A 12,091-nucleotide genomic window follows, 5' to 3' on the forward strand; every position below is an offset into this window, starting at 1 on the left:
TTACAACCTTTAACTATCTATTACTCATTTGATCATTCAACAATTTGCTTTTTCAACTTATAGTTTTATACCTATTAGAAAATCTATATGTTTTTTTTCAAAATGTTAAATGAAAAAATAAAATTTCAAATAGTTCACGATCAGCCTCAATTTCTCGAAACAGCTTAAGCTTTACATGTTAAGTATCTTATTTCACCTAGCCAAAATACACACTTAAGTTTGATATCAATATATAAAACATTCTTTATTGTGATTATCATATACATTCCTATCTAAAGTCTTAAATCTCTAAAAAAAATAATATATATAACATGAATTAAAGGGGAGCAAAAATAGTGAGATTAGTAAAATCCTGTTCCAGGGAACTTAGGAAGTTTCGAGAAATTGGGGCCGGGATATTAATTCAAAATTAAACGAACCGCAATCATATCTTTCAGGTTAAGCATCACGTTTACTTTGTAACATAAACTTTATCGGTGGTCATTATCTTTTCATAATAATGAGGTGTAACTTAAAATAAATATATTGGGGTTCCATTAGAAAATCCATTATGCTGACTAATTACAATGTCACCTCATACTTAGGTATTTCCCCATGTGGGATCCCAAAAGTTGATTATAAAGTCAATAGCTCAAGTGTTTTGTATTAATTACTGTACACATTGTATTTTAACAGGTTTAAGTACAGATTAAATAGTGAAAAATTAAACTGTCGAAAAAGAGTTTGATATATTTATGAGACGTTTTGCAAATTGTAATGCGAAGGTTGGGCAAACATATGTATATTTAGATATGTATGTACTAGCGGATCCGGGGTGGGTGGGGCCACACCCGCCCGCGCACCCCCTCTCGAAAAAAAAAGATATAAAATTCATTGAATTTTTAACATTATTATAATGTAAACACACGTTCCATTTTCCCGGCTATCCCGGTATACCCCCGGACCTGGGGGGGGGGGCGTGGTTACAATTGACTGGTGCATAATAACCATGTAGTTTGGAAAATAGGAATTTATACATGCAAGCCAGTTACAACCTGCACTGATATGCCATATTTGTCAAGAAAATACGAACAATTGTGGATAGAATCAACACGTGTATTTGTAAGCATTGCCTCCTAAGCCACAATCTGTTCAATAACTGTTTTATTTTAGGTATAAAGTTATGATACCAAACTAAGATGTCGATCGAAGAATATATTTTTCGCCACATACTGGACACATACATTTTTCAAAATTTAAAGAAAAAGTCCACTTACCAGGCAAAAGTTGGTAACAGAATCGGTACTTTTCATTCTAAATCCGCCATTTTTTTGCCATGAAACATTTTTCTCACTTAATGTTTGCATGAAACTAAATTACGTTCTCCCGATTGCAAATCTATATTTTTAACTGTAATATTTGCAAATGTTTGGGCAGAAAATTCAACGATATTGGTATTTATTTCATAAGGGTCTTCTAAGATCTGACACGAGTGAAATAAAAACAAATAAAAAATAAAAAACAACACCGATTTTTCACTGAATTCAATAATAATCCTGTTTGTCTATTTCCTTTGTTTTCTTTTTGGGGCGAGGTCGCCGGGTGTGCAAGCCCCTCACCCCGTCGTCGTTTCAGTTAGTGCATCAAGTCTTTGTGAAAATATCATTGAATTGAAAGCTCAATTATTAGCAAAATTATACTTTCAATATAACTTGGATATCTGACAATAATGGTGAAAATAAATCGCATAGAATATACCCTAACACACATTTTTAGACGCATACAAAGCATTTTCGCCTTAAGGAAAAGACCTTCATATCCCCAATAGGTAATGTACTGCCTGTATCTGTTGGTTTCGTCGGAGTGTTTGTGCAATCGGAGTATAAAGACTTATTGTATACCTATCAATTTCCCTTTCCATATCAAACAGTAAAAATACAGCACGCCATATTTAAAAATCCGTATCACCATACTGTCGTTTTCTGAATCCGTATCATGCGAGTACCGTGTGTAGTCTCGGAACTACTTTCGCGTTGCTAAAATAGAGAGACAAAAAGAACAACTGGTAAAACCTGTCAACTTTTAGATACATGAAATTATTTACCTTTACTCACGCCTCAGAAGCATGCAAAAATTCAGTTTCATGGTTCTTGAAAGAAACATGAGGATAAGCATGAAGCAGATAACACTTCCAATCCATCTTAACAACTCGCTGTTTGCCATTCCGAAATTCATAAATTGTAGCATTATCATAAACATGAGAAGCTCGCCAAAGCGATTTACTCAAGAACTTCTTCCATTTCTGCATACAATAATATGATATCAAAAATTCCCACGAATATTCACTTTGTTAAAAATGGCCGCGTAATGTCTACAGGAAATGACGATTCAATTTAGTGTATGCTCGTGAAATAAGTACCGTTTTTTGTTGTTGTTGTTTTTTGTGCTGTGACATTTGATAATTGTTTCTGATAGGCAATTTGTTAATTTTGCTATCTGATATAAATTATTTTCTTATTAATTTGCTCAACAAATTGAATTATGAAACTTCTGACTTCGTTTCGCTGTAGTAGCCTCCCTCGACTTCAATACACAAAAATAGGTAACACATTCATACGCGCGAGCCATTCCATATTGTGACATTTGACAGATGGCGATAAATTTAAATCAGAATGAAACCGAAAAATAAAAAGGAATAATTAGATGGGCAGTTATATAATAAATGGAATATTACGATAAACCGATTTTCTTGTGTCTTGCATCACGTCTCGTTCGGTGAGTAAACATGTATCCGTCTTGCCGAACTCCACGTGATACTGGTCACCAGAACAGAATGTCATTATACCCACTATATATTAGTCAGGACCTCTTATTTCTTTTCAGGTCAGATGCCATGGTCAAGGTCGCGATGGCCTTAACTTAAAATAATGTTTGCTTAAATATATAGAAAACGCTATGTGGTCACTTTTAGGTGTTGGTGTATTTACCTACCTCGCTTTGATGGAGTGTATATCGGTATCGGATGGGGTCATATCATTAGAACCATATCAGTGTTATGGAACTGTTTGTAATAGGTGAGATTTTATAAAGTTTAAGGAATTTCACTTTTCAGTTTTAGGGCTAAAAAATAATAAATCACCATTTTTAAACATTAAAAAATTGCAATGATTCTTAATTATTTAGTTAAGGAAAAACAAAACATTCTAGACTCGATTTTGAGGAAAATAACACAAAAAGTTTGTGCCTAAAACGTGCTTCGATTGTAAAGAATGTATTATTTATATATATAATAAATATCTTTTATAGAGGAGAGGAGTTAGAATTCTGCCAGAGTTATTTCCCATATTGCCGGGCATGCGCAGATGTGCTTGACGACTGCCAAACGACGCGGTCTCACCGGAATTGCAGCAGATTTTGTGATGGTTAGTGCTTCTCCCCGCCACAAATCAAAATATTGCTTAAGCCTTATTTAATCGTTAAAACATTCCAATTGCAAGAATATTGCATTTATAACATAGTAGAAATAGCAAAAGCGCGAGTTGTCTATAATTTCAATAACGAGATTTAGTGTACTAACTGATTTGCGCAATATCGTATGTAAAGGACAATTTTTTATTAATCAAATGGTTTATACTACCATAAAGAGCAGGGTATTGCAATGAAACAAGACAATCAATTCTCTTTTAATTCACAGACTACCTCGTTAAGCAGGCTTTGGAGAAAGATTCAAGTAAGTACAAAGACGAATTATTAATGAATACCAGCTGTACATTATGGAATCCTAACCATACATGAACATCTTAGAGTTTCAAAACTTACACTATCATAATAATGCTTATTTTCATGTTATATAGCGTAGTAATGTGTTGGTCAATCTTCCTTTCAATAATATAACTTGTCCATATATCATTGCCCAACCTTTTCGCCACCAATTTAATATTTTGATATTTCTTCAAATACATCTTTAATTTCTTTTAACGTGCAATGTTGATACCTAATGGTCAATTAACAGTAACATGAAAGGCAGATATCTCTCGCACTATACAGTAACATGAAGGGCAGAAATCTCTCGCACTATACTATTTTTAGCCTAAGCCCACGTGTCCTTATTTCTTTCATTCATTTGTCAAGTCTTAATTGCCCACATGCAGCACGTATAGTGCATTGTAAATCTTGCATTATATTAAATAACGGTACTACACTATGACGTATGTTTGCAATACTTAATTTTTAGTTTCATTACTTAATCTTATTTTCAATGTTTAAATTAAGACATTATTTCATATAAAAGGACTTTTAATCATTTCGAATGACGTCGCGTGATTTATATCGTAATCACATGACATGCGTGAAGGCAGTGATTACTGTGCAGCAAAGGGAAATAACCGCTGTGTGTCGTTTGCTATCCTATATGGATTAAAAATAAAATTATATCAGGAACACACCAAAACAATTATGATAAAACACTTACATTTACCAGAGAAAGACTGCCTTGAGATACCCGTGCTTCAGAATGGAACATTCGACACTCGCGGACCACATAAACATGGAGATGTGGTTGTTGCGACATGTGACCCTGGCTTTACTCTCCTCGGGCACAACACTTTGACTTGTGGAAAACACGGTCAATGGGACAATACTCCTCCTACTTGCAAAGGTTTGATATATATATATATATATATATATGTATTTAGTGTTCATGATTTGAGTTAGTGTGCCTTCTAATGTCCAATGCTATAACATGTTCATTTCAAGATCATAACTTTAACCTTATAAGTAAGTAAAAAATAAAAGTTTTAGTACATTTAATTTATTTTTAGCTTCTGTTTCCATCTTTGCATTATGTGGTGTATTGCTAAATGACTCGTATATTTGATTTATTAAATTGTTAATACTTTGCATATACTACTATGTTTGATTCATTGTTCAGCTCTTTACATAAATGGATCAATAAATTATATCTTTTTATGGTTTTCGGTAAAAAATCCTGTTTTTTTTCACTGTTGTTTTTATAATAACACAAACACACCTTATACAAGACAAAATATACACCCCAAAACAGAAAAACACAGACAAGAAAATAAACAAGACGCCACAGACATACCATATACAAGATAACACAAACATACCATATACAAGACAACACAAACATACCATATACAAGACAACACAAACATACCATATACAAGACAGCACAGACATACCATATACAAGACAACACAAACATACCATAAACAAGACAACACAAACATACCTTATACAAGACAGCACAGACATACCATATACAAGATAACACAGACATACCATCTACAAGACAACACAGACATACCTTATACAAGACAGCACAGACATACCATATACAAGACACCACAGACATACCATATAAAAGACAACACAGACATACCATCTACAAGACAACACAAACATACCATATAAAAGACAACACAGACATACCATATACAAGACAGCACAGACATACCATATACAAGACTACACAGACATACCATATACAAGACAACACAAACATACCATATACAAGACAACACAAACATACCTTATACAAGACAGCACAGACATACAATATACAAGACAACACAGACATACCATATACAAGACAACACAGACATACCTTATACAAGACAGCACAGACATACCATATACAAGACAACACAAACATACCATATACAAGACACCACAGACATACCATATACAAGACACCACAGACATACCATATACAAGACAACACAGACATACCTTATATAAGACAACACAGACATACCATATACAAGACAACACAAACATACCATATAAAAGACAACACAGACATACCATCTACAAGACAACACAAACATACCATATAAAAGACAACACAGACATACCATATACAAGACAGCACAGACATACCATATACAAGACAACACAAACATACCATATAAAAGACAACACAGACATACCATCTACAAGACAACACAAACATACCATATAAAAGACAACACAGACATACCATATACAAGACAGCACAGACATACCATATACAAGACAACACAGACATACCATATACAAGACAACACAAACATACCATATACAAGACAACACAAACATACCTTATACAAGACAGCACAGACATACAATATACAAGACAACACAGACATACCATATACAAGACAACACAAACATACCATATAAAAGACAACACAGACATACCATATACAAGACAGCACAGACATACCATATACAAGACAACACAAACATACCATATACAAGACAACACAAACATACCATATACAAGACAACACAAACATACCTTATACAAGACAGCACAGACATACTATATACAAGATAACACAGACATACCATCTACAAGACAACACAGACATACCTTATACAAGACAGCACAGATATACCATATACAAGACACCACAGACATACCATATACAAGATAACACAGACATACCATCTACAAGATAAAACAGACATACCATCTACAAGACAACACAGACATACCATCTACAAGACACCACAGACATACCATATACAAGACAACACAGACATACCATATACAAGATAACACAGACATAATTTATACAAGATAAAACAGACATACCATATACAAGACAAAACAAACATACCATATACAAGACAACACAAACATACCATATACAAGACAACACAAACATACCTTATACAAGACAGCACAGACATACCATATACAAGACAACACAGACAAACCATATACAAGACAACACAAACATACCATATAAAAGACAACACAGACATACCATATACAAGACAGCACAGACATACCATATACAAGACAACACAAACATACCATATACAAGACAACACAGACATACCATATACAAGACAACACAAACATACCTTATACAAGACACCACAGACATACCATATACAAGATAACACAGACATACCATATTAAAGACAACACAAACATACCATATACAAGACAACACAAACATACCATATACAAGACAACACAAACATACCATATAAAAGACAACACAGACATACCATATACAAGACAGCACAGACATACCATATACAAGACAACACAAACATACCATATACAAGACACCACAGACATACCATATACAAGACAACACAAACATACCATATACAAGACAACACAAACATACCATATACAAGACACCACAGACATACCATATACAAGACAACACAAACATACCATATAAAAGACAACACAGACATACCATATACAAGACAGCACAGACATACCATATACAAGAAAACACAAACATACCATATACAAGACAACACAAACATACCATATACAAGACAACACAAACATACCTTATACAAGACACCACAGACATACCATATACAAGATAACACAGACATACCATCTACAAGACAACACAGACATACCTTATACAAGACAGCACACAAAACAACACAGACATACCATATACAAGACAGCACATATACAACGCTTTCAAGACAGCACAGACATACCATATACAAGACACCACAGACATACCATATACAAGATAACACAGACATACCATCTACAAGATAAAACAGACATACCATCTACAAGACAACACAGACATACCATCTACAAGACAACACAGACATACCATCTACAAGATAAAACAGACATACCTTATACAAGATAAAACAGACATACCATATACGAGATAAAACAAACATACCATATAAGAGATAACCAGACATACAATATACAAAATAACACAGATATACTTCTTACATCTTAATACATATGCATGGCGGTGATACTGGTAACGCTTCTTTCAGCGGCGTCATGCCCATGTCCTCCCAATTTAATGAATGGACAATGGCAAATCGAACAAGAAAATGGATGCCTTATGGAAGGTGTTTATGCAACCACGCATGCGGAGTTTGTCTGCAACGCTGGATTTCAGACGGTTGGGGGTTCATCATGGAGATGTTCTTTTAATGGAACTTGGATTTCGGATAAAACCGGTAGTGACCACACGTTTCCTTTCTGTTTAGAAACAGCGTCTTCTTTTCCGCTCACATGTAAGTCGTTTTCCTCGTTATAAGATAAGCATTTGGTCGGATCTGTTCAGCTCTTTGAGTAAAGCAATAAATGTATACTGATGACGCATATGCAAACTTCACACACAATAATGTATTAGTAATTTGAAAATAATATTTCAATTGTATTTAAATATGTATTTCACTACCAATGGACGTTTTACTTAATCAATTACTTGAAGTAGTGTGTGTACGTATACAAAAATGGTCGATATGTTTTGTTTAATAAAACAGGCTGGTTTAATACGAACATACTATTTGTTGTATTTAAACATTAATCCGCCTCGACCGCTGCACCTATATAAATGTGTTTAAAGACGTCATAAAAGCGTTCTATTGTAATAACCTCTATGTTTATGTTTTAGATGCAGTGGTTATTTTGTCTGTCATTTGCGTGTGTTTAATTATTAAACAAATTGTGGACTATGTGCGCGCAAAACAAACTTCAAAAGAATGTCCAGATGTTGAATCCCAGATCAAAGAACCACTTCTTGAAAGGGAAAAAGAACAAGTTCATGAAATACAAGAAGTAGAGGAGAGTGAAACAAGACACTCTGTTTCACAGGATGCAGCCGATCAACCAAAAGGTACAAGTTAGTTATATCCCACAAACAAATTGGGAAGAGAGGATCAGCAAAGCCAGAGGGTTAGAAGGACGTGCGGATGGTTGTACCGTTAGTTGAAAATAGCTGTAAAAAATGTTGTAACACCTGGATTACATATGATATAGTTTTATTTATAAAATATGGGTTTTTTTTACCGTAGTTTAAAGAGCAAATCAAATCGGAGGATTGTTCTTAAACTTGGTAATGATTTTAATGTATTTGTTAACGTCGTGTGATAAAAGTTTACCAAATATATTTTTATTCTTATGTAACGTAATATGTTTCTCGTTTAGGGTTTCTTTTGCCATGATTCGTGTTCCTTTAAATATGATATTATCTGAATATGAGAAACTGGTCTTATACCTGAATTATTCTTATTTCATTAATTACCCGTCAAAGCAATATTTAACAATGAACATTTTCTAGGTATAATAGAGCCTACGGAACGAAATAATACCACAGTGTTCTTTAAGGTATTGGTGGGAATTAAGCTACTATAGTGTCACTCGCCCATGCACATTTCGTTTAAATTACATTTTAATTGAAAGCAAGTTTTGTTGTACCTACTGGATAGTGATGGTAACCATAACTATGTTTATGCTTTCCAGATAGTACTTCTCGGAATGAAAACAACGACGAAAACGTTGAGAACACAGAACATATACCGAAAAGAAATGACAGCCCGGCTTCCCAAAGTACGTCTAGCTTTGTGTACTAAAATGAAAACGATTGATTGATAGCAAAAACTACTTTAATATAATAGATTAGAGGCTTTTGAAATTTCATTTGTTGTTTTCTTTGTTTTTCTACTACTGGTACTACTACTACTACTTCTACTTCTACTACTACTACTACTACTACTACTACTACTACTACTACTACTACTCCTCTTACTACTACTACTACTACTACTACTACTACTACTACTACTACTACTACTACTACTACTACTACTACTGGTACTACTACAACTACTAGTAGTAGCAGTAGTAGTAGTAGTAGCAGTACTACTACTGCTACTGCTACTGCTACTGCTACTACTACTGATACTGCTGCTGCTGCTCATACTACTACTACTACTACGACGACTACTACCAACACCACCACCACTACCACTACCACTACCACTACTAGTACTACTACTACTTCTACAATTACTACTACTACTACTACTACTACTACTACTACTACTACTACTATCACAACCACCACCACCACCACCAACACCACTACCACTACCACTATTACTACTACTACTACTACTACTACTACAACTACTACTACTACTACTACTACTACTATTCTGCTACTGCTACTGCTTCTACTACTGCTACTTCTACTGCTACTACTGATGTTAATGATAATTTAAAAACTTGTTTTCAGGGTCAGTTAACGTTGTTACTCACTTCACCTTCAACATCGAGGGAAAAGGAGAAAAGGAAGACAAAACGGAAGACAAAACGGAAGCGGACGATACTTCATCAAACGAACCCAACGATACTTCGTCAAACGAACCCGACGATACTTTGTCAAAGGAACTAGAAGACAGTTCGTCATATAGACCAGCTGATGTCTGTAGCAGGCCAATTCAGGAGACTGGTGAGGTAGAGACCAAACCGAAAGACAAATTGATGCAACTTTCAAACGCAATAGTTGCTGACATTCCTCGAGATCAAGTGACGCCTTCGGCACCCTCGGAATCACCCGTTTGTCTAGTTTGAGACCGGATAAAAACACTAGTTTGCTTGATATACTAATTAAGTGCTCCAATTCAAATCCTCTTGAATGCTCTGTTTACAATGATATTGTGTGAGATAGTGACGTAGATAGCTAAACCTCCATATGAAACATCTTTGGTTACTGTGTCAACTTCTGTTTAAGGATTGTTTCACAATCATTTCAGTTTTATGTAGAAAATCCTTTATTATATGGACAGTTAATGACGCTACAATTTGAATATGCAAATTCGAAACCTCTTTAAAACCTTTTTTTCTTAAATTTTAGGCAATCTTAAATAGTGTTGCTAAGTTTTAACCAGGGAACAGAAGAGTGTTTTAATTTGAACAAGCTGGTTTTATATTACATTGTTCGTTTTATAACTTTTTTTTTTTTTTTTTATATGAGTTTGTTTGTTTATATATCTTTGTTTGATTTAAAATGTGTTCTGTGTTGTATTTGAATTTTGAGTGTACTTAAAATGCATAATATGTACTTTTTACGCGATTACGCGCATTCCAAATTTTTATAAACTTTGTGACATTTTTTTAATAGAGGGAGAGGGAGCCATCGGGTTAAAAATACCAGCGGTCATGTCAAGTTGTATTCAATCAGCCATTTCTGAGGTCGGGAAAGTTAACAATAAAATGTTTACTTTAAAAAGCTCTCACAAAGTTCATCTGTTTGGGCATTAATTATGCCAAAACATAGGGTGACCATCACACTGTGGTAGACTATTTTACCAGGTGCTTGTATTAGGATTGGGAAACCATACATGCTTGTTGATTTTGTATTATTTTCTTCATTTTATAAATTTATTCGTTTATATAGCTTTTTTCGTTTTAAAATGTTTTTGAATTGCATTTGAATATTGTGTGTACTTAAAATGCATAATACTAAATATAATGTTCAATTATGAGCTTCGAAAAGTTGTACCAACTTGTGACATTTTGTTCAATGGAGAAAGTGGTCGGAATTTTATCTACGAGCTGTTTGGTATATATCCTATGCTCTCTTTACTCTGTGACAGAGAATCCGGACTTGCATTATACTGTTATATGTATTTAACCTGCTTTTATATAGGCCGAGATAGTTAAAAAAGTGTACTGTACCAGTTCATCCCTCAAAAGTTTGACTAAGTGCATCTTTTTATGTCAAAGATGACATCATGTTAGGTATTACATGTAGTGCTATTAAAACTAAAAATACAGATATGTTTCATTTGTGTTTATTTACTCAGTACTTTAAAATACTTTAAAATAATTGCTCATAGTGTGTACTGTTTGGATGTGACCTGTGTCACATTTATGAACAATAAAAAATCATTATTGCCGAATTACAGTACAACGAGCAAGAAGAACGCGATTACTTTCAATCATGAACGTTGGATGTAGTAATCATTAAATGGGTTGCCAATATGTAAATATATGTGTATTAGTATTAAAATAAGACACACAACTAGTAGTTTTTGTTATTTGTAAAAACAAATTTCTTGCATAAAAATCGACCTGATGAATGGGTGCCTCATACACCCTGCTTTATAATGCCAGTAAGTCATGTGATTTTTAGGCTTGAGCTGTAGCTCAAGACTTTTGTAATAGATCAAAACAAAAATATATAATACCTAATAAGTTCATGTAAGAGTATGTAATATTTTGCGTATACTAGCAGTAAAACACGGATATGAAAGGGAGAACTCCTATAAGCTGGAAAATTCCTTACAGTTCGGGCTT

At 34.0% G+C, this 12,091-nt stretch overlaps 1 protein-coding gene across 2 annotated transcripts in view; it reads left to right on the forward strand.

Annotated features, from left to right (window-relative positions):
• Positions 1–11,804, forward strand: part of LOC128219950 (sushi domain-containing protein 4-like) — a 14,032-nt gene extending 2,228 nt beyond the window's left edge. Inside the window, exons 2-9 of one of the 2 annotated variants that reach the window (XM_052928149.1) lie at positions 2,863–3,053; positions 3,286–3,401; positions 3,674–3,709; positions 4,460–4,636; positions 7,774–8,019; positions 8,403–8,624; positions 9,251–9,337; positions 10,026–11,804. In XM_052928149.1, the coding sequence (XP_052784109.1) occupies positions 2,935–3,053; positions 3,286–3,401; positions 3,674–3,709; positions 4,460–4,636; positions 7,774–8,019; positions 8,403–8,624; positions 9,251–9,337; positions 10,026–10,363 (1,341 nt within the window). In that variant the 5' untranslated portion in view covers positions 2,863–2,934 and the 3' untranslated portion in view covers positions 10,364–11,804. The remainder of the gene's footprint in view (positions 1–2,862; positions 3,054–3,285; positions 3,402–3,673; positions 3,710–4,459; positions 4,637–7,773; positions 8,020–8,402; positions 8,625–9,250; positions 9,338–10,025) is intronic. The other variant, XM_052928150.1, reaches the window with a different exon arrangement.
• Positions 11,805–12,091: the final 287 nt, after the last annotated feature.

This window comes from Mya arenaria, chromosome 15, assembly GCF_026914265.1.
Source record: "Mya arenaria isolate MELC-2E11 chromosome 15, ASM2691426v1".
In the NCBI taxonomy this organism is placed as follows: domain Eukaryota; kingdom Metazoa; phylum Mollusca; class Bivalvia; order Myida; family Myidae; genus Mya; species Mya arenaria.